The following is a 27,843-nucleotide window of genomic DNA, read 5'->3' as shown; positions in this document are numbered from 1 at the left end:
GCAGGATGCTTACCAAAGGAGGGTCTCGACTGGCAAAGACAAATCGAAACCAGCCTGCGCCAAGAGTGGACCCCAGCACTGACCTTTCACTGACTTCTTCCCCGATTATAATACTAAAAACACTCCCAGGGGTGGAGATTTAACATACTAATGAGACATGCAATGCACGATGAAGCATGTTCTGTTCACTATACCTGTGCACCCAATTTCCTGTATCTCTCCCCAACTACATGACTTAGAGTCACTCCTGCCCCATCTCAGTCTCTTTTAAAGAATGTTCTCTGGCCTTTGCCAAATGAGCCAGCACAAAGGACCCTTGTGCTTGAGCATAAGCTCCAATGAAAGCCTGAAACTCCTCTAGTCAATGCCTCTAGTAAATTTCTATTGCTTGGAGAACCCAAAGGACCTAAGTCAGTGACACAAGCCCTTCACTGTCTCATCTCTTCATCCAGTTGGTCAGAGCCCATGTCTGATTACTTTCTACGTCCCCAGGAACCAGCAAGGGAGAACTCCTTTGGAGATCTATACCTATACAGTTATCTACCACCTTTATTCCTTGATAAGTGGACTCCATTTTATCCAGGTGGCAATTTCCTTCATCGTAAGCCAATCAGGACAGCTTCATTAAAACTTTGTGTGTGTGTGTGTGTGTGTGTGTGTGTGTGTGTGTGTGAGGCATTGGTCTAGAAATGGGTATATTACTTGGTTCTGCCAGTGGAAAGTAAGAAGAGGTTTTGCAAAGACGGCAGAACAAATTTTCCTTCCTTATAAAATGAGAGAGGCATATTAATGAAGTCTGTTTTTCTGCCCATCCCCATTCTCCTGGCTTGGGAGGTTATGTGGCCATGATGGTGATGTCTGGAACAATGGCAGCCATTTCGTGGTCATGTTCAGGAAGCCCCTGGAAGAAAACCAATGGGATGGTGGACTGGAAGAATTATAATAAACTCAGTTCTTGTTCAGACTCAGAACCTACTTCCTTCCAATTAAAAAAAATTTTTTTAATGTTTATTTTTATTTTTGAGAGAGAGAGAGATAGAGTGCAAGTCATGGAGGGGCAGAGAGAGAAGGAGACACAGAATCCAAAGCAGGCTTCAGGCTCCGAGCTGTCAGCACAGACAGAGCCTGATGCGGTCTCGAACTCATGAACTGTGAGATCATGACCTGAGCAGAAGTCGGACGCTTAACTGACTGAGCCACCCAGGTGCCCTGAAAAATACCTTTATTTTTTATGTTAGAGGTTTCACTAGGTACCCCTTGTGATTATATCTTTAGGGTAGTGCTGATTAACTACTTACAAGCTAGTAGGGTTCCCACAGATTCCTTGGCTGTCCAGGTGTGCCTGGGGGTTGATACAAACCCTATTGTTCTTTATTTCATCTGAAATGACAAGATGGACACAGGCTTTGGTTGTTTTTGAGTCATAACCTTTACATAATAAACTGGTAAACACAAGCAAATTGCCTTCCTGAGTTTGTTGGGCCACTCTAGCAAATTATTGAACCTAAGGGGGTCACAGGAGCCCCTGATTTAGCTGGTCAGTCAGAAGTACAGGTGGCAAGCTGAGAAGTAGCATCTGAAATGGGGGCAGACTTGTGGGACTGAGCCCTTTACTACACATTTGGTATCATGAGTGCTACATGGACGGGGTGCTACATGGACAGTGGTTCAGTCAGTTAAGTATCTGACTCTTGATCTCAGGGTCATGAGTTCAAGCCCCATATTGGGCTCCATGCCAGGCATGGAGCCTACTTAAAAAATAAACTAAAAAAAAAAAAAAAAAACCAAACTGTTGTGTGAGTAGAGAAACAAGATTTTGACTATCTTCTATGCTTTTTATTGCTTGCCTTGAGTTCCTCTCATCTCACTAATTGTTTCTTTCATTTTCTTGAATCCCTGAAGGAGAAAGGGAGGGCCTGGACATCCAGATTCCTTGATTCTTGACATTTAGAGGGCTGAATTCCTGTCTCCCACAGAAGGTTGGAGGTGAGGGGAATATTCAGACTTCTAAGAAGGGGATGCTGACAACACATCCAGGCTGCTTTCTGGAAACTGCAAGAAGCCTGGGTTTCTGTCACCTGATTGGTCCCAGCTCCACTGTCCCTCCCCCTTGTCCAATAAAGCATCTGCCCGAGTTGAGTCACTCTGCAGGAAGCCAGGAACTAGAGACAGAAAAAGGATCTCAGCTGGTGGTAAGTTGGGGGCTTGACAATTTCAAAACTTATTATTTGAACCTCTACCGTGTGGCAGATACCTCCTAAGCCCTTAGGCCGGGCTGTCCAATACAGAATCCACTTGCCACATATGGTTGTTGAGCTCTTGCTAGGCCAAACCGCGATGTGCTGGGAAGTGTGAAACCAATGTTATATTCAAAGACTTAGCATGAAAAAAGAATGTAAAATATCTGATTGGTAACTTTTTTTTTTTTAATATTTATTTTTGAGAGAGAGAAAGCACAGGCAGGGGAGGGGCAAGGAGAAACTGGGACAGAGGATCCAAAGCGGGCTCTGTGCTGACAGCATAGTGGGGCTCGAACCCACTCACTGTGAGATTATGACGCTCAACCAACTGAGCCACCCAGGAGCCCCCTGACTCATGACTCTTATATTGGTTACATTTTCAAATAATATTCTTTTGATATGTTTGCTTACATAGAATATATTATCAAAGTTAATATGTTATTATAATCAATTTATTTTACTTTGTAAAGAGAATGGTAACCCTCATATATGGCTCATATTTATGGCTTACATTTATGTTTCCATTGGAGAGCGTTACTCTAGAAGTATAACATTGAAAGAATTTGGTAGTCTTCTAGCATATATGCTAATGTGGAGGATATTTAGAGTAGAAAATAAACAAATGGATACACAGGAAAAATATCTGGTATAGCTCCTCTGCATTATGGGCCAGGTGGGGCCTCTGAACATGTTAGTATCTAAGCTTGGACTGAATATTCAGTAAGAGCCAAATGTGGGAAGCCTGAAAGAGCATCGTAGGCAGAAGGAACAGAGGATCCAGAAGCCCTGAGATGGCAGTGAGCTCAGCATGTTGGAGGAATTGAAGGAATTCAATTTGGATGGAGCCCATTATGTAAGATCACAGTGAATGTATGAAGTACGATCCAGTGTGATGTTGTGATACATAATAAGAAATATATGTCGGGTCTTCATCCTGTTTCTGACACCAAGCTCCTAAAACCCTGGGAATTTCCTAAGTGATGAGAGTAATAGAGGTGTCTTTTGTTATGTTAATGAGTGATTTGAGGGAGGCACCTAAGGCTGGGGGCTGGTTGCCAGAACTTTCAGGTTCAGCCCCCTGACCTCCAGGGAGAGAAGAAGTGGTAGAAACTGAGTTCAATCCCCAATCCTCATTAACCCCAATGAGTTAATCAGTCATGCCTATGTAATGAACACTCCATAAAACCCCAAAAGGACGCAGGGTTCAGAGAGCTTCCGGGTTGGTGAAAACATATGGAGATGCCTGCAGAGCGGCACACCTGGAGGGCCCATAGAAGCCTTGCGCCTTTTCCTCACACCTGGCCCTATGCATCTCTTCCAACTGGCTGTTCCTAAGTTACAACCTTTTCTAATCAACTGGTGATCTAGTACGTAAAATATTTCTCCGGGTTCTGGAAATCATTAAGTTTTGTGAGGAAGAGGTTATGGGAACCTCTGATTTACAGCCAGTCAGTCAGTCGCACAGGTACCCTGGGCTTGCAGCTGGTGTCTGATTTGGCCCAGGGGCAGGAGGGGCATCTTTTAGGACTGAACGTTTAACCGATGTGATCTGACGGTGTCAGAACTGAGCTGAATTCTTGGAAATTGTTTGTTGGTGTGGGGACGCCCTCACGCTTTGGAAATTGGGTCACAAAAGAAGGATAGACAGGGCAGATCCAACAGTGCTTGGTAAGCTTGAGTTAGGAGTCTGGAAACCACTGGAGGGTGTTGAACAGAATAATGTCATGATCTGTGTTTTTAAAAGGTCATAGGGCCACTATCTGGAGAATGGATGTTTTGGGGAGAGTGGGGGGAGGCATTCGGAACAGGAACAAGCTATTTGCAAGGTCAGTGGAAACATGCAGACCAGAAGAGGGGGCATGGGCAAGGGCAGTGGAGATGGAAGTGATGCTGGGTGTGGATTCAGTTGCTTTGCAGACAGAATCTAGAAACTTGGATTGCTTTGGGTGATAAGGCAAAGACAGCAAGGATACGATTTAGTTTTGGAGCTTTAACAGCTGGGTGTTTACATTCCAAATAGATACAGGATACTGTGAGAGAGGCAGATTTGGGAGGATGGAATAGTTGAGTTTGGTTTGGGTAATGTCAGGTTTGGAGTGCCTATGGCATTCCCACAGGGAGGTGTCAGGAAGTCAGGTGGTTATATCAGGCTAGAGCTCTAAGGAGAAGCCAAGGCTGATGCCTTAGATGAGAAGTTTTCAGTATAGGTGCCCTGGGTTGGCTCAGCTGGTGGAGTGTGGGACTCTTGACCTCGGGGTTGTTGGGTGTGGAGATGACTTAAATAAAAAAAAACCTAAAAAGGAAGTTATCAGTGTAGTATTATAAGCCATGAGACCAGATGATACTACCTATGGAAAGACTACATAGAGAGGATGGAGGGGAGCAGGTACAAACCCTGGGCTGCCCTAACATTGAAAGTGAAATTTAGAGGGGGCTCTTGGCTGGCTCAGTCAGTGGAGTGTGTGACTCTTGATCTCAGGGCTGTGACTTTAAACCCCATGTTGGGTATTGAGATTTCTTAAAAATGAAATCTTTAAAAAACAGAACAGGATGGTTTCTTTTTATTTTTAAATATTCATTTATTTGTTTATTTACTTATTAGGTTTATTTTTGAGAGACAGTGTGGGGGAGGAGCAAAAGGAGAGGGGGACAGAGGATCTAAAGTAGGCTCTATGCTGACAGCAGAGACCCCAACTCAGGGCTTGAATCCACAAACTGTGAGATCATGAGCTGAAGTTGGATGCTTAACCCATTGAGCCACCCAGGTGCCCCACTTATTTTTTAAAGTAAGCTTCACACCCAGCGTGGAGCCCAACGTGGGGCTTGAACTCACGACCCTGAGATCAAGACCTGAGCTCAAAACCTGAGCTGAGATCAAGAGTCAGATGTTTGACCAACTGGGCCCCTTGGGTCCCCAGGATGGTTTCTTTTTATTAAAAAAAAATTTTTTTTTTGAAGTTTATTTATTTATTGAGAGAGAGAGAGAGAGAGAGAGAGAGCTGGGTAGGGGCAGAGAGAGAGGGGAGAGAGAATCCCAAGCACGCTTTGCACTGTCAGCACAGAGCCTGATGCGGGGCTTGAATTCACGACCATGAATCCATGACCTGAGCCCAGATCAAGTCTGTTGCTTCACTGACTCAGCCACCCAGGAGCCCCTGGGATGGTTTCTTTGTAAGGGGAAGAGATAAGATAACATAATCTAATTTTAAGAAAATCTTGGGTTTTTGTTCTTGGTAAAAAAGAAAAGGGATAATGCAGGAGGAAAGTTCTTGGGAAGGTGAGCTAGAGAGGGATCCAGAGCAAACATGGGAAGGTAGCCACTGGGATGAACGAGAACTCTACGCTGGCTGTAGCAGTGCAGGCAGATTGGAAGGTTTGGGGCAGGGAAGGCTAAAAAGTTCCAGTGGTTACCATTTTCCCGTTAAAATATGAGGCAAAGGCATCAGATGAGCGCACAGATGAGGAGGGGAGAGGCCAGGGAAAAGCAGACGGGAGGAAGCGGAACTACAACAGTTATTTCAAAACTTGGAAATGCAAATATGCTGGAGAAGTAGAGTCAGCAGACACACAAATGCTGAGCTGCCATATGAAATTCGGTCAGAAATCTAACTGTGCTCCTTAGTAATTGTGACACTGGACAAGTCACTTCCCCTGCCAGAGTCATGGCTTCCTTTTACGTTATGTGGTAATGATACTTCAGTTTTTTATTTTTTTTAAGTTTATTTATTTATTTTGAGAGAGAGCAAGGTAGGGGCAGAGAGACAGGGAGAGAGAGCGAATCCCAAGCAGGCTCCGCGATCACAGAGCCCGATGTTGGGCTCGAGCTCACAAACAGCGAGATCATGACCTGAGCAGAAGTCAAGCGTGGGACGCTTAATTGACTGAGCCACCCAGGCGCCCCAATGATGTGGTAATCATACTTATCCAAAAGCAAGACTGTTGTAATTGGAGATCATAAAAGGTACAGTGACTGGCACATTTGAGGGGCTTACCAAATAGTAGTCATCATAATCCACTGGGGTATCGTCTGTGGTTTGCAGGTTCTGTGTCCCACACTGCAACCAGGGTGTGGCCCTAATTTTACAACTTTGTCTCACTGGCCTTTCCTCTCCTGTCATTGCACAATTGGCCTTCCCTGTTGCAGCAACATCATCCCTTCTGAGTGCCTTGTAGGGTGCTTAGTGAGTGGGCAGAGAGAACTTGACTCTGTTATGGAAGTATAGCAGGTGGAAGAAGGTTGAGAGGACAATTCTGGTGGAATCTGTCTGGTTGAGCTCAAATCCTGGCACACGTCAATCCTCAAACGCCATACACAAGGGTTGTGGTGAGGGCTACAGGAACTCTTGGCATATGGAAAATGCTCGTAAGTCCTAGCTGCTACTGTTGCGAGCACTGTACTTGACCTGAACTTGAGATTCCATGATGCGTGGATGGCCCAGGACTAAGCCCCAGGACACAGCATAGAGCCTGGGGAAAACTGAAAGTTCCCGTCTGTTAGACTCACTTGGTCCTGCCTGAAAGATTTCCATGTCCGCTCTCAACTAACCCTCACCTGAAAATCAGTCTCCTCCATAAAATGGCCTCTATTCTGTGGAGGAGCAAACTGAAGCTCAAAGAGATGTCACCAAGAACCCACTGGGCAGGTGTCAGATGAGAATACAGACTGACCTGCCCCCAGAGCCCAACACTCTTCATACTGTTAACAGTGGCTCTCAACTGGGAGTGATTCTCCCCCACCCACCCAGGGGACATTTGATAACGTCTGTAGATACTTTTGCATGTCACAACTGGGGGTGGGGCTGCTAGAGGGGGGCCAGGGATGTTGCTAAAACATTGTACAATGTACAGGAAAGCCTTCCATAGCTAAGCATTATCCAATTCCAAATGTTCAATGGTGCCAAGGCTGAGAAACTCTGCATGACATTAAGCAATGTGCCTCCTCTGCTGACTCTGAGTCTACTGCTTCCCTCACTAAGCTGTAACTGGCTCCTAATCAATTTCTCTTATCTATTCACCCTCGGTGTAGTTTTCTGCTAGTAAACAGGAGCCTTGTAATCCTCTTGGCTAAGCAATCAGCCTGATAGGTGGAATGCATATGAATTATTATGGGAATATGGAGAACTATCCTTTCCCAAAGTAATAGCCAAAAGAGTGTCAATTTTATAGTATAACCGGCCAAGTTTCAGTAGAGTGGGGGTCCTAGTAGAGAGGGGGTACCACTACTACCTAGTGGTAGTTGATGTTGTCCATGAATAGGGAGGCTGTAAGATGGTTCATGGATTAGAAATGGCCATTGTTGAAATGTTTCAGGTGTGTGCAAGATGGAAACCAACCTCTCCATCGCTCCGAATGAATATGAAGAGATACTCCACGAGTCTGCTGGCTACACTGTTCTGTGGATCCTATCACTGGTGGTGCTTGGGATCACCTTTGTCCTTGGCGTCCTGGGCAATGGGCTTGTGATCTGGGTGGCTGGATTCCGGATGGCACGCAGTGTCACCACCATCTGTTACCTGAACTTGGCCTTGGCCGACTTCTCTTTCACTGCCACTCTGCCATTTCTCATTGTCTCAATGGCCATGAAAGAACGGTGGCCTTTTGGCTGGTTCCTGTGTAAGGTAATTCACATTGTGGTGGACATCAACCTGTTTGGAAGTGTCTTCCTCATTGCTTTCATTGCCCTGGACCGCTGTATTTGTGTCTTGCATCCAGTCTGGGCCCAGAACCACCGCACTGTAAGTCTGGCTACAAAACTCATTATTGGACCCTGGATTTTTGCCCTAGTCCTTACCTTGCCAGTTTTCATCTTCTTGACTACAGTAAATGATGGAACAGGGAATATATACTGTACTTTCAACTTTGCACACTGGGGCAACAGTATTGAACAGAGGTTGAAGGTGGCTATCACCATGTTGACAATCAGAGGGATCATCCGGTTTATCATTGGCTTCAGTATGCCAATGTCCATTGTTGCTATCTGCTATGGGCTCATTGCTGCCAAGATACGTAAAAAAGGCATGATTAAATCCAGCCGTCCCTTAAGGGTCCTTACTGCTGTTGTGGCTTCCTTCTTTCTCTGTTGGTTCCCCTTTCAAATGGTTGCCCTTTTAAGCACAGTCTGGCTCAAACAGATGCTGTTTGAGGGCAAGTACAAAATCCTTGATGTCCTGACTAATCCAACAAGCTCCCTGGCCTTCTTCAACAGCTGCCTCAATCCAATCCTTTATGTCTTCATGGGCCAAGACTTCCGAGAGAGACTGATTCACTCCCTGCCTGCCAGTCTGGAGAGGGCCCTTACTGAGGACTTATCCCAGACCAGTGACACAACAAACAAATCCACTTTACCTCATGAAGAAGCAGAGTTACAGGCAATGTGAGGGCAGCTGGGGGGCATTTTTGAGCTCTGTATGCTCCTACCCTTCTCCCATTTCCAGCTCCATCTTACCTTGGGTCATACTGAGACACGCATCATGAAAGGAAAAAGTAACATAAGATGTCATTTTTGGATTTTGGGCCTCGGCTTCTTCCCCTGGGATAAGTGGAGACTGTAAAGGGGTACAAGGGAGGAGAAGAGAAAGTGATGGGGAACTGGTAACGCTTAGATAAGAGGGTATGGTAAGGGGAAAACTTTAGTTATTTTACCATTAAGATGTTTGCTGTAGGTTTTATTTTAAGCTATTTTTAATAAGATTACAGGAATTTCTTTGTATTAATAGTTTACTCAGTGTTTTCTTCCTTTAAAAATCATGAATGGCTATAGAACTGTATCAAATGAATTTTATGCATATATGAAGATATTATTTTTATCCTTTTATTTACGCCACCATACATTACCTTGATTGATTTTTGCATGTGAAACTACCCTTGCGTTCCTAGAATAAACCAGGATTGGTCATGATGTATTTTGTCTAATTATAATTTATGTCACTAGATTTGTTTATAACTTATGCATTTATGTTTATGTAAAGATGGGTCTGTTATTTTCCTTTCCACTAATATCCTGGTCAGCTTTTGCACCAAACTTCTAATGGCCTCCTACACAGACTTGGGAAGTGATTTCTCTGATTATATTCTTTCATAAATGTTCAGAAATTCACCAGTGAAGACAGTTGGCCCTGGGTTTTCTTTCTGGGAAGGCTTTTAGTAACAAGTTCAATTTCTTTCATAGTTATGGGACTATTCAGATTTTCTATTTCCTCTTCCATCAATTTTGACAAACTGTGACTTTTAATGAATTTAGCCATTTCATCCAAACTGTCAAATCTATTGGCATGAAATGGTATAATAACTGTGTGTAGTACTTGGTATGCTTTCCTTTACATAATGAGAATGTAAGCTATCTGAAGGCAGGGATTTTGGTCCGTATTGTTCACCAATGGATCCCCATACCATATGTGTAAAATAGTGCCTAACATGTGATAGACAGACACTCAATAAATATTGAATTGATGAATAAATAAACAATGGTATCATCCAGATATCAAGTGAGAGCCTTTATTTTATTAAAACATTTTTTAATGTTTTATTTATTTTTGACAGAGAGAGAGAGAGAGAGAGAGAGAGAGAGACAGAGCATGATTAGGGGAGGAGCAGAGAGAGGGAGACACAGAATCTGAAGCAGGCTCCAGGCTCTGAGCTGTCAGCACAGAGCCCAGCATGGGGCTTGAACTTGTGAACCATGAGATCATGACCTGAGCTGAAGTTGGACGCTTAACCGACTGAGCCACCCAGGCGCCCCAAGTGAGAACCTTTAAAGCTAGCTAAAATGATCTCTGACCCTCATATCATTGCAGTTTACAAGATTTACAAATTCCCATGTGGCTTACATTTTTATGAATCTGGTTTTGAATTTCTACTTCAAGTAAAGCACTCTGACTGTTGCTTGGTGCTTCTGTTTTGACATAAATCAGTCTACGATAATACTCGGCTTTTTTTTTTCATTTTCTTTTTTTTTTTTTTTTTTTTTTTTTTGGCTTTCTGCAAATAATCACTTGCAAATAATCCATTACTGTGTAACATACTTTCCTGATGCATTGGCAAAAGAAAGAACTCAAAATAAATATTAGGTAGTCTTGTTATCAAAAGTCCTTCACCCAGGGGCTCCTGGGTGGCTCAGTCGGTTAAGCGTCCAACTTCGGCTCAGGTCATGATCTCACGGTTTGTGGGTTCAAGTCCCACATCGGGCTCTGTGCTGACAGCTCAGAGCCTGAAGCCTGCTTCGGATTCTGTGTCTCCCTCTCTCTCTGCCCCTCCCCTGCTCATGCTCTGTCTCTCTCTCTCTGTCAAAAATAAATAAACATTAAAAAAAAATAAAAATAAATAAAAAATCTTAAAAAAAAAAAAGATTCCTATACCCAGCAATCCCACATACCCTCAATTTTATATATTCATGTCAACAGCACATGTTTTCACAAATGGTCACTGTAGAATTGTTTACAACAGCCCCAAACTATAAACAACCCAAAAGTTCATTAACAGAATAAAGTGTAGTAATAGTAAATTACTCTTCAGCAATAAAATATTTAAAAACTACAACATGAATCTATCACATAGACAAAATAAAAAGACAACAGTATGTACATGTACAGCATTCCATTTATGTTTTCAAAATTTTTAGTTAATAAAGTTGAACTGTATTTTTATTTATTTATTTATTTATTTTGAGAGAGAGGGGGCGAGCACAAGCGGAGGAGGGGCAGAGAGAGGGAGAGAGAGAATCCCAAGCAGACTCTGTACCATCAGTGCAGAGCTGGACACGGGGCTCAAATCCACAAACCATGAGCTCATGACCTGAGCCCAAATCAAGAGTCAGACACTTAAATGACTGAGCCACCCAGATGCCCCTAAACTATACAGTTTAGAGATACAGACCTATGCAGTAAAATTATGAAGGAAAGTGATGAATTGATTGCCATAATCAAGATTGTGGTTATATAATTGGAAGAAAGGAGAGAAACTAATCAGGAAAATGTATGTTGCAGCTGATGGCTTCTGGAATGCTGTGATCTCTACTGCTGGTGGTACATGGGGATTTCCTTTATGCAAATATGTTAATCTCCATGTTTATCTTCTATCTGTTTTTGCCCTTAGGTTTGTTATATTCCTTGTTTTTGTTTTTTTTTTTTTTTTTTAACAGTTCAGGGAAATTCAGATCCCTTTTCCTTCATACCAGGAAAACTTCATAGCTTCTGGATTTAGGCTGATTCAAGTAGGGCAATCCATTCATACAGACACTGCAGTTCTCTAAGTTTGGATTTATTAGGACAGGGAGAGCTGAGGGGTCAAAGGGAAGCAAGCAGCAGTGAACAAACCCAGCTTTGGTGTCCTTTAAGCACTAAAGAAAACAGACTTAGAAATAGAGCTCCACCTTGTGGCTTCCAGAAAACTAAGCAAGGAAACAGGCGTCTGGCCGCCTCCTCAGCTCTACAACCTAACCTCACTGGGAGAGATCCTCTGAAGAACCAGATTCTCTTCCAGGTGAGTTCCCCCAAAGTGAATTTCCAAATGCATCTGAACAAGGAAATCTGTTTTGTAATCCAGGAAGTCCCCCTCATTCATTCCAGAATGTTCATTCCAGAGATAGGAGAGTGGGCATGTCTCCTGTATCTCATCCCACCCTAAGATACTAGATAAACTCGCTACTAGATAAAAAGGGACTTTGTGTGAATGTCTCATAATCTTGGGACACTGAAGATTGAGCAACTGTGTTTTTTCCTTGTGTTTCCATCTCCTGGCTCTCCCAGCTCCAAATACCATCTAGGTAACTGTTTCCCAAATAAGGATCTACAACTGATGCTGTTCCATCAGAATCACCTGGGGAGGTATGTTTTTAAATATGGGTTAGGTCACTGCAGCACCAAGCCATCTGATCGACAGAGTCTGATACAGAATGCAGGAATCTGTATTCATTCACAAAGCTCCCTGGTAGCTATTTGTACAATCAGATTCCTGTGCTGATTAGCAGTTGAATAAGTGTTCTCTTTACAAGAGAACCAACTAAGAACCAGGATCAGATCTTGGAGACACAGATATATCTTTAAAGTCCACACCCAAGAACAAATGGTCTTCTTATGGGGTGGTGAGGCAGCTCTTAGGAGGGCAATGTAGGCAGTTAAGTTAGCAAAACAAAAAAAAATTTTAATGTTTATTTACTTTTGAGAGAGAGAGAGCACACAAGTGAGAGAACACATGAGCAGGGGAGGGGCAGAGAGAGGGGGAGAGAGAGAATCCCAAGCAGGCTCTGTGCTCTCAGTCCAGAGCCTGATGCGGGGCTTGAACTCACGAACCATGAGATCATGACCTGAGCCAAAGTCGGTCACCCAACCGACTGAGCCACTCAGGCGCCCCAGCAAAATAAATCTTAACAGAAAGGTTGCTGTACAGTATCTTGTTTGAGATCCTCTGGAGCTGCTTTGGTCTTGAAATGGCAGATGGGGGTGAGGTAATTCTATTCTAAAAGGAGAGGTTCTCAGGATCAGCTAACAAGTTACTAATCAGGAAGACATCTTCCTCACCCTTTCCAACTCCAAATTCTCAGCCTCCATAATCACGCGAGTGGATACCTCACAATAAATCACACACCCACACCCATGCAACCTATTGGTTCTGTTTCTTTGGAGAACCCTAATATATTTTTAAAAATTATTGTTAATTGTTGGGTGTAATGGTGGCTATAGTCTTTTAAAACCCTTATCTGTTACAGATACATACTAAAGTATTTACAGGGAAAATGACATGACACATGATATCTGATTAGAGATAATCCCCAGAAGAAAAAAAGGCAATCAGTGAGAGATCAGCAGAATGTTTTCAACTTTTGAAGCTTACTACTCTTGTATATGTTTCCATTTTCCACTTCAAAGTCTTTTAAAAGTCACTCTATGACCCAACAAATCCACTCCTAGATAAATGCATAAATCCCCTACCAACAAATGTGCGCCTATGAACACTAGGGCACATACATAGTAGGTAAGGGAAAAACACAGCTGAACAAGTGTGTGTCCAAGATTATAAAATACGTACATATTTCATAATAGCACCAAACTGTAAACAAATCTAATGTCCATCAACAGTAGGATAAACAATTGCAGGGGTGCCTGGGTGGCTCAGTTGGTTAAGCGTCTGACTTCGGCTCAGGTGACGATCTCACAGTTTGTGGGTTCAAGCCCTGCATTGGGCTCTGTGCTGGCAGCTCAGAGCCTGGAGCCTGCTTCAGATTCTGTATGTCCCTTTCTCTCTGCCTGTCCCCTGCTTGCACTCTGAATGTCTCTCTCTCTCTCAAAAATAAATAAGTAAACATTAAAAAAATTGCAGTATATTCCTAAAATGAATTACTATACAATAAGATAACTGAAGTAGTCTGCACAACATGGATCAATCTTAAGATCATCATGCTAAATGAAAAAGCCACAGATATCAGAATAGATCTGTTATATTCTTTTTTACGTGCAGTTTTCCAAAAGGCAAATTAAACTCTACTACTTAGGTACACATAATTAGGTTTATTTTATTTTATTTTTAGATTTTTAAACTATGTATTTAATAGCAAAACCTTCAGTAATGGGGATACAAACATGCCTTGGAAAATGCAAAAGCAATTAACTCAATGTAATGGTAGGGGTACCTGGGTGACTCAGTTGGTGAAGTGTCCAACTTCAGCTCAGGTCATGATCTTGTGGCTCGTGAGTTCAAGCCCCGCTTTGGGGTCTGTGCTGACAGCTCAGAGGCTGGAGCCTGCTTCGGATTCTGTGTCTCCCTCTCTCCCTGCCCCTTCCCTGCTTGTGCTCTCTCTTTCTCTCTCAAAAAATAAATAAACTTTTTTTTTAAATTTTTTTTAACGTTTATTTATTTTTGAGACAGAGAGAGACAGAGCATGAATGGGGGAGGGGCAGAGAGAGAAGGAGACACAGAATCTGAAACAGGCTCCAGGCTCTGAGCTGTCAGCACAGAGCCCGATGCGGGGCTCAAACTCATGGACCGTGAGATCATGACCTGAGCTGAAGTCAGACGCTTAACCGACCAAGCCACCCAAGCGCCCCAATAAACTTTTTTTTAAGGGGGGGGCATTAAAAAATGAATTCATTCCTTTCCCTTTACACTAAAGAAGCCTCTTGGCTTCTGGGATCCAGGCAGTCTGAAGTAGGGCATCCTATTCATATCAGAGCTATGTTATCTAAAATTGGGCTTATTAGAAGAGAGAAATCTGGGAGATCAAAGAGACAGCAAACAAAACAACTTGGGCCTGACCTGAGATTGATGCCACTCCTATTTTATTTGTTCAAGAGCTAATGAAAACTTGAGTTAGAACATAACCCCAATGGGGGCGCCTGGGTGGCTCAGTTGGTTAAGCATCTGACTTTGGCCCAGATCATGATCTCAGAGTTTATGAGTTCGAGCCTCACTAGAGTCTTGACAGTGCAGAGCCTGCTTGGGATTCTCTCTCCCTCTCCCTCTCTCTCCGCCACCGCCATGCTCTGTCAAAAATAAATAAAAATTTAAAAAAAGAAAAAAGAAAAAAAAAAAAAAAGAACACAAACCCCACCCAGTGGTTACTTGGAGCTCTGGCACAATTAAGGAAGAGGAAGTTTGGCAGAATCTCATTTCTTCACCCCCATTGGGAGAGACTCCTAACTCGCCTACCTCTCTGTCAGCTTCTCCAGATTGAGTTTTCTGGGGCCCCCAAACAAACAACCTTCCAAGAAATCCAGGATATCCTCATCCATCCAAATGTGTATTCAAGAGACTGGCCCTCCCCTCACCCCTCACTGTTACTAGGCTGAAGAAAATAGGTTATAACTGCTGTATACTGTTCGCCCCTGAATTCCCAGCTTCCCCCACCCTCCCCCAAATATCTTCCCCAAATACCACCTGTGGCAATTTTTCCATAAGTCCACAGTGGACTTTCCATAATGTCCACAACATTTATTTGCGACAACAAGGACGGACCTTAAAGGCACTATGCTAAGTGAAACAAATCTGAGGAAGACAAGTACTGTCTGATCTCACTTAAGTGTGGAATCTAAAAACAAAACAACAACAAAAAAAAAACCCCATCAAACTCCTAGAGATAGAGATCAACCAACAGTGATTGTTGGTGACCAACAGTGGGAACAGGGGCAGGGGAATCAGAGGCAGGTGGTCAAAGGTACAAACTTCCAGTTACCAGATGAAGAAGTACTGGGGAAGGAATGGACACCATGATGATGATGGGGAACACTACCATACAGGGTACTTGAAAGTTGTTAAGAGGGTAAATCCTAAGAGCTCTCATTACAAGGAAAAACAAATTTTTTTTCTCTTTTTGCTTTCTCTTTATTGCATCTAAGAGATGATAGATGATGGACAAGGCAATTTACTGTGGTGATCATTCCACAATATATGTAAGCCAAACTACTGTGTGATACACCGTAAACTTAACGGTGTTTCATGTCAATTAGATCCCAACAAAACTGCATGTTTTACTTTATTTATTAAAAATGTTTTTGAATGCTTATTTTTGAGATACAAAACAAACGCATGTGGGGGAAGGGGAGAGAGAGGGGGAAACAGAATCCAAAGTAGGCTCTGCCCTGTCAGCACAGAGCCCCACAGGGGGCTTGAACTCAGGAACCATGAAATCATGATCTGAGCTGAAGTTAGACACTCAAATGACTGAGCCACCCAGGTGCCCCTAAAACTACATATTTAAAAAAAAATTGTTTAATGTTTATATTTGAGAGAGAGAGAGAGAGAGAGAGAGAGAGAGCAAGCAGTGGAGGGTCAGAGAGAGAGAGGGAGATACAGAATCCGAAGCAGGCTCCAGGCTCTGAGCTGTCAGCACAGAGCCCCACATAGGGCTCAAACCCACAGACTGCGAGATCATGACCTGAGCCAAAGTCGGATGCTTAACCAACGGAACCACCCAGGTGCCCCCAATTTTTTTTTAATGTTTATTTATTTTTGAGAGAGACAGGGAGAGAGAGACAGAGAGACAGACTGGGCATGAGCAGGGGAGGGGCAGAGAGAGAGTGAGACATAGAATCTGAAGCAGGCTCCAAGCTCGGAGCTGTCAGCACAGAGCCCGATGTGGGGCTCGAACTCACAAACGGTGAGATCATGACCTGAGCCGAAGTCTGATGCTTCCAACTGAGCCACCCACGCACCCCTACAACTACATATTTTAAACAGCTCCTCAGATACCAGATATTTACCCAAAGAAACCCAAAACATATTTCAACAAAAAGACTATAAGAAGGTTCACAGTAGCTTTATTATTTTTTTTTAATATTTATTTTTGAGAGAGAGAGAACAGAAGCTGGGGAGGGGCAGAGAGAGAGGGAGACAGAGATGATCCGAAGTGGGCTCTGTGCTGTAAGGACAGAGCCCAATATGGGACTCAAAGTCACCAGCCATAAGATCATGACCGAGCTGAAGTCAGGCCAACCAACTGAGCCACCCAGGCACCCCCATATTAGCTTTATTTATAATAGCCCCCAACTGGAAACAACCCAGGAGTGTATTCATAGGTGTGTGGATAAACTGTGGTATATTCATTTATGTTTTCTGCAATGTCCTTTCTCTTTTTTTTTAAGTAATCTCTACCCCCATTGTGGGGCTTGAACTCACAACCCTGCGATCAAGAGTCGCATGCTCTACCGACTGAGCCAGACAGGCACCCCCTTATTGCTTTAAAACAATAAAACGCTTGGTTTCCAATGACTTTGTCTTGTGGAAATTTGCAGTGTAACAAAAATGAAGCCAAATTATTTTTTACTGCTCCAAAATGTCCCAAATTCTCTTAAGTATGTGACTAGTATAATAAGGGTGTTGTGACATTATCGTCAGGCACTTCATGAAATTCCTATGATGATAAAAATGGAAAGACACTGTGAAATCTTACTGTTCAAATATAGTTAAGTACTGATCACAAGTACTTGGGTTAGACACTTTTTGTCAAGTAGGGAGGTATTGATGTGGGAAACAAAGGCAAATGAAAAATTAAATTTCATCACTGCCTACAGCCCATTGGCAAGTCCTTGAAACAGGCAGAGTGACCTTCCTCTAGGAGCTTAGCTGCCTGGATGATGACATACTACTCAGGGCAAAAGGCAATCTTAGCCCACCTGCCCCCCCCCCCCCCCCCCAAGCAGGCTCTGCACTGTCAGCTCAGAGCCAGATATGGGGCCTGATCTCACTACCTGAGCCAAAATCAAGAGTTGGACACTTAACCAACTGAGCCACCCAGGCACCCCTGAAATATTTTATCAACATGGTATTCACAGCAAGAACATGACTTTACAAAATTATTTCTCTCTCTTTTTTTTTTTAATTTTTTTTTTCAACGTTTATTTATTTTTGGGACAGAGAGAGACAGAGCATGAACGGGGGAGGGGCAGAGAGAGAGGGAGACACAGAATCGGAAACAGGCTCCAGGCTCTGAGCCATCAGCCCAGAGCCCGACGCGGGGCTCGAACTCACGGACCGCGAGATCGTGACCTGGCTGAAGTCGGACGCTTAACCGACTGCGCCACCCAGGCGCCCCTACAAAATTATTTCTAGAGAAAATGATTTCCTCGATTCACTGACCTGGCTTAATTTTTCATAAATATAAATTATCTTACACACAATGAAGTTTATTCATGGTATAGTCATCCCCACACTTAATACATTCACAGGTTTGCATTTTTATATGTATTGTATGTACACATTTTTTTCATAATCAGAAAAGGTTTTCAAGCATTTTATGGCAATCGAAGTTATTCCTTAGTGTACACTCTCTTTTTTTTTTTTTCTGAAATTTATTGACAAATTGGTTTCCATACAACACCCAGTGCTCATCCCAAAAGGTGCCCTCCTCAATACCCATCACCCACCCTCTCCTCCCTCCCACCCCCCATCAACCCTCAGTTTGTTCTCAGTTTTTAACAGTCTCTTATGCTTTGGCTCTCTCCCATTCTAACCTCTTTTTTTTTTTTTTTTCCTTCCCCTCCCCCATGGGTTCCTGTTAAGTTTCTCAGGATCCACATAAGAGTGAAAACATATGGTATCTGTCTTTCTCTGTATGGCTTATTTCACTTAGCATCACACTCTCCAGTTCCATCCACGTTGCTACAAAAGGCCATATTTCATTTTTTCTCATTGCCACGTAATATTCCATTGTGTATATAAACCACAATTTCTTTATCCATTCATCAGTTGATGGACATTTAGGCTCTTTCCATCATTTGGCTATTGTTGAGAGTGCTGCTATGAACATTGGGGTACAAGTGGCCCTATGCATCAGTGCTCCTGTATCCCTTGGGTAAATTCCTAGCAGTGCTATTGCTGGGTCATAGGGTAGGTCTATTTTTAATTTTCTGAGGAACCTCCACACTGCTTTCCAGAGCGGCTGCACCAATTTGCATTCCCACCAACAGTGCAAGAGGGTTCCCGTTTCTCCACATTCTCTCCAGCATCTATAGTCTCCTGATTTGTTCATTTTGGCCACTCTGACTGGCGTGAGGTGATACCTGAGTGTGGTTTTGATTTGTATTTCCCTGATAAGGAGCGACGCTGAACATCTTTTCATGTGCCTGTTGGCCATCCGGATGTCTTCTTTAGAGAAGTGTCTATTCATGTTTTCTGCCCATTTCTTCACTGGGTTATTTGTTTTTCGGGTGTGGAGTTTGGTGAGCTCTTTATAGATTTTGGATACTAGCCCTTTGTCCGATATGTCATTTGCAAATATCTTTTCCCATTCCGTTGGTTGCCTTTTAGTTTTGTTGGTTGTTTCCTTTGCTGTGCAGAAGCTTTTTATCTTCATAAGGTCCCAGTAATTCACTTTTGCTTTTAATTCCCTTGCCTTTGGGGATGTGTCGAGTAAGAGATTGCTACGGCTGAGGTCAGAGAGGTCTTTTCCTGCTTTCTCCTCTAAGGTTTTGATGGTTTCCTGTCTCACATTTAGGTCCTTTATCCATTTTGAGTTTATTTTTGTGAATGGTGTGAAAAAGTGGTCTAGTTTCAACCTTCTGCATGTTGCTGTCCAGTTCTCCCAGCACCATTTGTTAAAGAGGCTGTCTTTTTTCCATTGGATGTTCTTTCCTGCTTTGTCAAAGATGAGTTGGCCATACATTTGTGGGTCTAGTTCTGGGGTTTCTATTCTATTCCATTGGTCTATGTGTCTGTTTTTGTGCCAAGTGTACACTCTCTAATACCACATGCTTATGACTTTCAACAAAAGGTTTTTCTCACATTTATTACTCTTCTATGATTCACTCTGGAGTAAACTCTCTGATGCATCCGGAATTTGGTTTCTCAATGAAAATACTACAACATTCCCTCCCTTGTACAATTTCTTTTCCATATGAGTTTCTCCGATATAAAATGACCTATACTTCTTGAAAGTTTTCACAAAATCACTACATTCACAGTGGCTGTCTTTCTGTTGTATAATGAGTGTACACCACTTCTTTTATAAATTTTTATTTATGTAATATTTATTTATGTAAAATTTTTAATTTTAATGTTTGTTTATTTTTGACAGAGAGAGAGAGAGACAGAGCATGAGCGGGGGAGGGGCAGAGAGAGAAGGAGACACAGAATCCAAAGCAGGCTCCAGGCTCTGAGCTGTCAGCACAGAGCCCGATGCGGGGCCCGAACTCAAAGACCATGAGATCATGACCTGAGCCAAAGTCAGACACTCAACCGACTGAGCCACCCTGGCACCCCTATTTATGTATTTTTTAGAGAGACAGTGGATGCACACACACCCAAGCTGGGGAAGGGCAGAGGGGGAAGGAAGGAGAGAGAGACACAGAGAGAGACAGAGAGAGACAGAGAGAGAATCTCAAGCAGGCTCCACAGCCAGCACACAGCTGGATGTGTGGGGCTTGGCTCGTTCCCATGACTGCGAGATCACGACCTGAGTCGAAATCTAGACTCAGACGCTTAAGAGACTAAGCCTCCTAAGTGCCTGCTAACACTTCTGTGTGAAAAACTTTTGCACATTTGCTAAATTCAGTTTCTCCCATGTATGCATTTTCCTGATGAACAACGCACTACAGGTTGTTACTGAAGATTTTGTCATATTTAAAAAAAAATTTTTTTTAATGTTTATTTTTGAGAGACAGAGTGTAAGCAGGGGAGGGGCAGAGAGAGAGAGGGGGAGACACAGAATCCGAAACAGGCTCCAGGCTCTGAGCTGTCAGCACAGAGTCCAACGTGGGGCTCAAACTCACAAGCCAAGCGATCGTTACCTGAGCCGAAGTCAGACAGTTAATTGACTGAGCCACCCAAGAGCCCCGATTTTGTCATATTTATTTACTGCACTAGATTTCTCTCTCATTTTAGCTTCCTATAAAAGTAAACATCCTTGTGGAAGCTTCTCCTTAGTCACCATAAGAATTCTCTCCCATAGGGGCACCTGGGTGGCCCAGTCGCTTAAGCGTCCAACTTCAGCCAGGTCACAATCTCGCGGTCCGGGAGTTCGAGCCCCGCGTCAGGCTCTGGGCTGATGGCTCAGAGCCTGGAGCCTGTTTCCGATTCTGTGTCTCCCTCTCTCTCTGCCCCTCCCCCGTTCATGCACTGTCTCTCTTTGTCCCAAAAATAAATAAACGTTGAAAAAAAAAAAAAAGAATTCTCTCCCATATAAGGGCCCCTGGGTGGCTCAGGCAGTTAAACGCCAGACTTCAGCTCTGGTCATGATCTTACGGTCTGTGGGTTCGAGCCCTGCGTCTGTGCGAAAGACAGACAGACAGTCAGAGCCTGGAGCCTGCTTCAGATTCTGTGTCTCCCTCTCTCTGCCCCTCCCCCACTAGTCTGTCTCTCTCTCCAAAATAAATAAACATTTTAAAAAATAAAAAAAAAAAAAAGAATTCTCTCCCATACGCCTGCAATTTCATGCTGGAAGGACCTCCTTAGAGGCTTCCTCATTTTCACCATACCCATCTGATTTTGCCCTCTTTGGTGTCTACCGAGGTGTGCCTTGACACTAAAGGATTTCACACACTCACTGCCTCTGTAGGGTCTCTCTCCTGTATGTGTTCTTTGATGCCTACTTTGACTAGGCTTCCAGGCGAAAGGTTTCCCACATTCGCTTTCCTCCTGCGTGGGTTCTCCCGTGTATGATGAGTGGGGACTTATGGCTGAAGGTTTTCTGACAATTACTTCATTCACAGGGTTTCTCTCCTGTGTAGGTTCTTTGATGCACAATGAGTTGTGACTTCAAACTTTCCCACAACCACTGCATCTGTAGGGTTTCTCTCCCGTGTGTGTCCTCTGGTGTATAGCGAGTGATTTGGAACTGAAGGCTTTCTGGCATTCACTACAGCGGAAAGGCTTCTCCCTGGTATGAACTCTCTGATATAAAGTGAGCTCTGACTTCCAGATGAAAGCCTTCTGGCATTCTTTTTTGTTTTTTAATTTTATTTTTTATTTTTTAAAATTTACACCCAAATTAGTTAGTATATAGTGCAACAATGACCTCAGGAGTAGGTTCCTTGATGCCCCTTCCCCATTTAGCCCATCCGCCTTCCCACAACCCCTCCAGCAACCCTCAGTTTGTTCCCCATATTTATGAGTCTCTTCTGTTTTGTTCCCCTCCCTGTTTTTATATTATTTTTGTTTCCCTTCCCTTATGTTCATCTGTTTTTTCTCTTAAAGTCCTCATATGAGTGAAGTCATATGATATTTGTCTTTCTCTGACTAATTTCACTTAGCAATACCCTCCACTTCCATCCACGTAGTTGCAAATGGCAAGATTTCATTCTTTTTGATTGCCGAGTAATACTCCATTGCATATCCATATACCACATCTTCTTTATCCGTTCATCCATCGATGGACGTTTGGGCTCTTTCCATACTTGGCTATTGTCGATAGCGCTGCTATAAACATGGGGGTGCACGTATTCCTTCGAAACAGCACACCTGTATCCCGTGGATAAATGCCTAGTAGTGCAATTGCTGGGTCATAGGGTAGTTCTATTTTTAGTTTTTTGAGGAACCTCCATACTGTTTTCCAGAGTGGCTGCACCAGCTTGCATTCCCAGCCTTCTGGTGTTCTTTACATGAAAAGGGTTTTTCTCCAGTGTGCTGTCTTTGGTGTTCAGTGAGCTGTGACCTGTGGATGAAAGCTCCCTGACAATGACTGCATTCACTGGGCTTTTCTGCAGCACGCGTTTTGTAAAGTAAAGTGAGACTAAACTTAAGAGAGAAAGTTCTTCCACATTCCTTACAGCCACAGGGGTTCTCACCTGTATGAGTTCTCTCACGCTTAACAAGATGTGTCTTACTAATGAAGGTTTTCCGACATTCATTACATTCATAGGGTTTCTCTCCTGTGTGAGTTCTCTGATATAAAATACGCTCTACCTTCTGAATAAAAGCTTAGAGACATCCGTCACATTCATATGTTTTTTCTCCTGTATGAGTTCTCTGGTGTACCATGAGCTGTGATTTCTGGGAGAAAATTTTTCTTCGTTCACTGTATCCATAGGGTTTCTGTCCTGTGTGACTTCTCTGGTGTAGAAGGAGTTACGGCACATGGTTAAAGGATCTTTGACATTTACTACCTTTATAAAATCTCATTTCTATATGACTTATATTCAGGCATGACATCTTATTGACAGCTTCTCCATAATCATATTCACAGCAATTAATTCCAGAATGAGCATTTTTATGCATAGTATGGAAAAACAATTTCTCATAGATTTAACTTAGCTTTTTCACTTATATAATTTCTGTTCTGGAAAAGTAAATCTAAATTGTGTTTCAAAGTTTTCCCATTTGAATCAAATTGATCAAAGTCTTTTCTCAGGTGAGACATTTTGTCAAATACGTCACATTCCTGGTGCCTTGCCATGGGATCAAGTTTGTCAGAGTTTTCCTGGAGCCAGTCTGTCTCATCATCAACTTGCTAGGCATCTTCTAGGAAGGAGACCGATGAATCTGTATACAATTAGGCAGTGGAAGAGGCCAACTCTCACAATGAGGATCAAGGATCCTTACAAATGAGGGTTTTTAATCAGGAAACAAGTTAGAGGCATCCAGTAGAAGAAGAGAAAATAGAAGGGAAGCAGAGGGACATGGTAAAGGGGAAAAATTCATGTGTATCTGGAAGCTTAATTCTGACCAGAGGTGAGATGTTGAGTAGGAGGAAGGCAACATGAGCAGTACTGGTGATGAAGAGTGAGGATGCTAGAAACGGAGAATAACCAAGAGAGCTGGGTCCTAGTTGAGTCCAAGATCTGACACAGAGTGCAAAGACATAATGGCCTATCTCCTTTTTTTGGAAGCTTATTTATTTATTTTCAGTAATCTCTACACCCAATGTGGGTCTTGAACTTATGCCCGATCAAGAGTCACAAGATCTACCAACTGAGCCAACCAGGAGCCCCAAAGGTTCAAGGGTTTTTAAATAATGTCCTCAAAATAACCTATCAAAGGTTCTAGCTTCTGGGGCGCCTGGGTGGCTGAGTCGGTTGGGCATCCGGCTTCCACTCAGGTCATGATCTCACAGTCCCTGGGTTCAAGCCCTACGTCGGGCTCTGTGCTGACAGCTCAGAGCCTGGAACCTGCTTCAGATTCTGGGTCTCCCTCTCTCTCTGCCCCTCCCTTACTTGCACTCTGTCTGTCTGTCTGTCTCTCTCTCTCTCTCTCTCAAAAATAAAGAAACATTAAAAAAATAAATTAAAAAAAAGTTATAGCTCCTTAGGCTTTCACTCATCTACCTGGCTGTTATCCACTCCCCCAGATGGTCCTTACTACTGACTTCCCCCTCTGCCATCTATGGCTCCCTGCTCCATCTGGAGGACCGCTGCTAGTCGGGAAGCCTAACAATTTGATCACGGCTAAACACGGTGCCAAGAGGTTGATCTTCAGAACCTCTGAAGAAGTAGGAAGGGGCTGTTTCAGAGTCAACACCTCAGCAAAGTGAAAAAAAATTTTTTTAAGTTTATTTACTTATTTTGAGAGAGACAGAGATAGCACCAGTGCGGGAGGGGCGGGGGGGGGGGGGGAGAGAGAGAGAGAGAGAGAGAGAGAGAGAATGAATCCCAAGCAAGTTCCACACTGCCAGTGCAGAGCCTAATGTGGGGCTTGAACCCAGGAACCGTGAGGTGACGACCTGAGCCTTAACCAAGAGTTGGACATTTAACTGACTGAGCCACCCAGGTGCCCCATGAATTTGGGAGGCGAGAGCATGATCCTTCTCCACGTTCAGACAGACCCAAAGGCTCTATCATTTATAAATCCTAACTTCAAAGACATTAAACACTTCAGAGAGCTTCTAAATTCCAGCAGTTAAAAAGAAATGGCAACAGACTGGGGTTCACCACAGTCCTTGCCCACTGACCTGAGGTTGCTGTAAGTTTCCAACATCACAACCCAGTACAGCTTCTTCTGGACCACATCCAGTACTTGCCAGTCCTCTGACGTGAAGTGCACGGCCACATCCTCAGGTGAGTGTTACCTGTAATGACACATTGTCAAGTGACTTTTCACTCAGTGGTATGGCAAAAATGCACATGAATTTATTATGATCATTTTCACAATACATTATATACCTGAGGTTTGGTGAATCTAATTTTGCCTTGTACCTACAGAAGAAACTTACAGCACATTAAAAATATCCTGCCATTCAAAAATCAACCAGTGTAACTCACCACATTGACAGAATCAAGGATGAAAATATTTTTTTAGGTTATTTATTTATTTTTGAGAGAGAGAGAGAGAGAGAGAGCGCATGAGTGGGGCAGAGAGAGAGGGAGAGAGAGAATCCCAAGCCGGCTCCATGCTGTTAGTGCAGAGCCTAACCTAGAGCTTGATCTCATGAACTGCAAATCATAACCTGGGCTGATACCAAGAGTCAGACCCTTAACCGACTGAGCCACCCAGGTGCCCCAAGGATAAAAATCTTATCATCATGACAATGGATCCATGGAAAGCATGTGACACCAGTGAGCACACATATGTCTAAACTATTGAATGGTTGCTAAGATTTGTATATTTGGTTGTATATAGGTTTTACTTCAAAATAAATAAAAGTACTATAAACAGATATTAAACTCTAGTTAATAATATACATGCTGGAGTATTTAGGGGGAAGTTTACTAATTTTTTAAAAATATATATATTTTTTTAAATTTTTTTTTTCAACGTTTATTTATTTTTGGAACACAGAGAGACAGAGCATGAATGGGGGAGGGGCAGAGAGAGAGGGAGACACAGAATCGGAAACAGGCTCCAGGCTCTGAGCCATCAGCCCAGAGCCTGACGCGGGGCTCGAACTCACGGACCGCGAGATCGTGACCTGGCTGAAGTCGGACGCTTAACCGACTGCGCCACCCAGGCGCCCCTAAAATATATTTTTTAAGTGTATTTATTTATTTTGAGAGACAGAGAGAGCAAGCGGGGGAGGCGCAGAGAGTGAGGGAGAGAGGGAGAATCCCAAGCAGGCTCCACAATGTCAGCCCAGAGCCCAATGCAAGGCTCGAACTCATGAACCGTGAGATCAGACCTGAGCTGAAATCAAGAGTCAGATGCTTAACCAACTGAGCCACCCAGGCACCCCCTAATGTTTGAAATTTACTTCAAAATACATTAAAAAAAAAAAAAACAAGGGAGCAAGGGATAGCTAAATAAAAGCAAATATTTTGGTATTCTGAGACCCAATTTCTAACATGGCAGAGGGGTGGTTCCCTCATAAAAACAATAAGCAATTCTTGGGACACCAGCTCAGTGTCCTACAATTCAACTTAATTCTGATATTATCTACCTGCAGATAGCATCAGATTCCACACTTTAAGGGGTCAGTCCCACAAGACTGCCTTTCCCCTCTGCCACCTCAGATCCCAGTTATAAGTCTAGGGTGTCACCTGTACTGCTGACTGACTGGCTATAAATCAGAGGTTCCTAAAACTTCTGCTTCAGGTTCAATTAATTTGCTAGAATAGCTCAAAGAACTCAGAGAAACATTTTACTTTCTAGAATAAGAGTTTACTATGAAAGGATTTAACAAGGGAAGAGACAAGTGAAAGGGATGCATAGGGCCAGGTATGTGGCAAGGACATGGGGCTTCCACACTCTCCAGGTGCACCACCCTCCCAGTCTCCATCAACCTGGAAGCTGTCCAAACACTCTCCTTTTGGGTTTTTATGAGGGCTTCATTGCATAGGCATGACTGATTAAATCACTGGCTGCTGGCAACAGATTCAATCTCTTACCCTTTTCCCATTCCCTTAGGTCAGGGGGGTGTGACTGAAAGTTCCAACCCTCTTAACACATGATTGATTCTCCTGGCAACCAGTCCTCTTCCTTGGAGGCTTCCAAGAAGTCATCATTCATGTAACAAAAGACACTGTTATCACTCTCAGTATTTAGGAAATTCCAAGGATCTGGGGAGCTGTGAGCCAGGAACTGTGGATAAGACCAAATATACATGAAAAATGTATTTTGGTTGTCTGAATGACCAAATGTATATTTCTTATGAATCACAGTATCACATAGCTGATAAAAGCAAGTAAAACATTAATTATAGAATTTGGTTGGTATATAGGTGTTCACTGTAAAATTCTTTCAACTTTTGTGTACATCTGAAATTTTTTATAACAAAACCTCAAAAAAATACTAGAAAAAAAGCACATAGTAAAATTTAACACACTTTAATGATGAAAACTCTTAGCAAATTAGGAATATAAGTAATCTGCCTTAATCTGAAAAAATAATATCCATAGGGGCATCTGGGTGGTTCAGTCAAGCGTCTGACTCTTGACTTTGGCTCAGGTCATGATCTCATGGTTTGTGAGATCGAGCCCTGCATCGGGCTCCATGCTGACAATGCAGAGCCTGCTTGGGATTCTCTCTCTCCCTCTCTCTCTCTGCCCCTCCCCTGTTTGCACATGTGCGCGCGCTCTCTCTCTCTCTCTCTCTCTCTCTCTCAAAAAAAAATCCATATAAAACCTAAAGCAAACATTACATTTAATGGTGAATTATTAAAAGTCTTTGCACTGAGGTAAGAATGAGGCAAGGATGACTATCACCATTTCTATTCAAATGGTACTGAAGGCCCTGCCAGTGCAACTGGGCAAGAAAAAGAAGAGGCAAAAGAATTAGGAAGAAATTTATTATTCACAGAGGACGTGATTTGGAAAGTAGAAAATCCGTAAGAATTATAAACTATTAGAATTCATAAATGAATTTCTCAAAGTCACTGACCATAAGATCAGTATTAATAAACCAACTGCATTTCAACAGTAGCCAACTACTAGTAGCCAACTACTAGGAAATGAAATTAAATAATAATCCACTCATAACAGTATCAAACAGCAAATGGCTAGAAATAATTCCTTTTTTTAATTAAAAAAATTTTTTTAATGTTTTTATTTATTTTTGAGACGGAGCATGAGCAGGGGAGGGGCAGAGAGAGAGGGAGACACAGAGTCCGAAGCAGGCTCCAGGCTCTGAGCTGTCAGCACAGAGTCCAATGCGGGGCTCGAACCCACAGACTGTGAGATCGTGACCTGAGCCAAAGTCAGATGCTCAACCGACTGAGCCACCCCTGACTAGAAATAATTCTTAAAAGGATGTGCAAGACCTCAATATTGAAAACCATAAAACTCTATTGAAACACGTTAAAGAAAGTGTGAATAAA

The 27,843-nt window shown here is 43.0% G+C and overlaps 1 protein-coding gene across 1 annotated transcript; it reads left to right on the top strand.

Moving 5' to 3' along the window:
• Positions 1-1,890: 1,890 nt before the first annotated feature.
• On the top strand, positions 1,891-9,720 carry LOC122494789 (N-formyl peptide receptor 2-like). Its single transcript, XM_043600237.1, has 2 exons — positions 1,891-2,192; positions 7,551-9,720. Exon 2 carries the CDS (start codon positions 7,562-7,564, stop codon positions 8,615-8,617), a length of 1,056 nt encoding a protein of 351 aa, XP_043456172.1. The 5' UTR covers positions 1,891-2,192; positions 7,551-7,561; the 3' UTR covers positions 8,618-9,720.
• Positions 9,721-27,843: the final 18,123 nt, after the last annotated feature.

The sequence above is a fragment of the Prionailurus bengalensis genome, chromosome E2 (genome assembly GCF_016509475.1).
Source record: "Prionailurus bengalensis isolate Pbe53 chromosome E2, Fcat_Pben_1.1_paternal_pri, whole genome shotgun sequence".
NCBI lineage: Eukaryota > Metazoa > Chordata > Mammalia > Carnivora > Felidae > Prionailurus > Prionailurus bengalensis.
The sequence above is the reverse complement of the archived record's forward strand: the minus strand, read 5'-3'. Positions and strand labels throughout refer to the sequence as shown.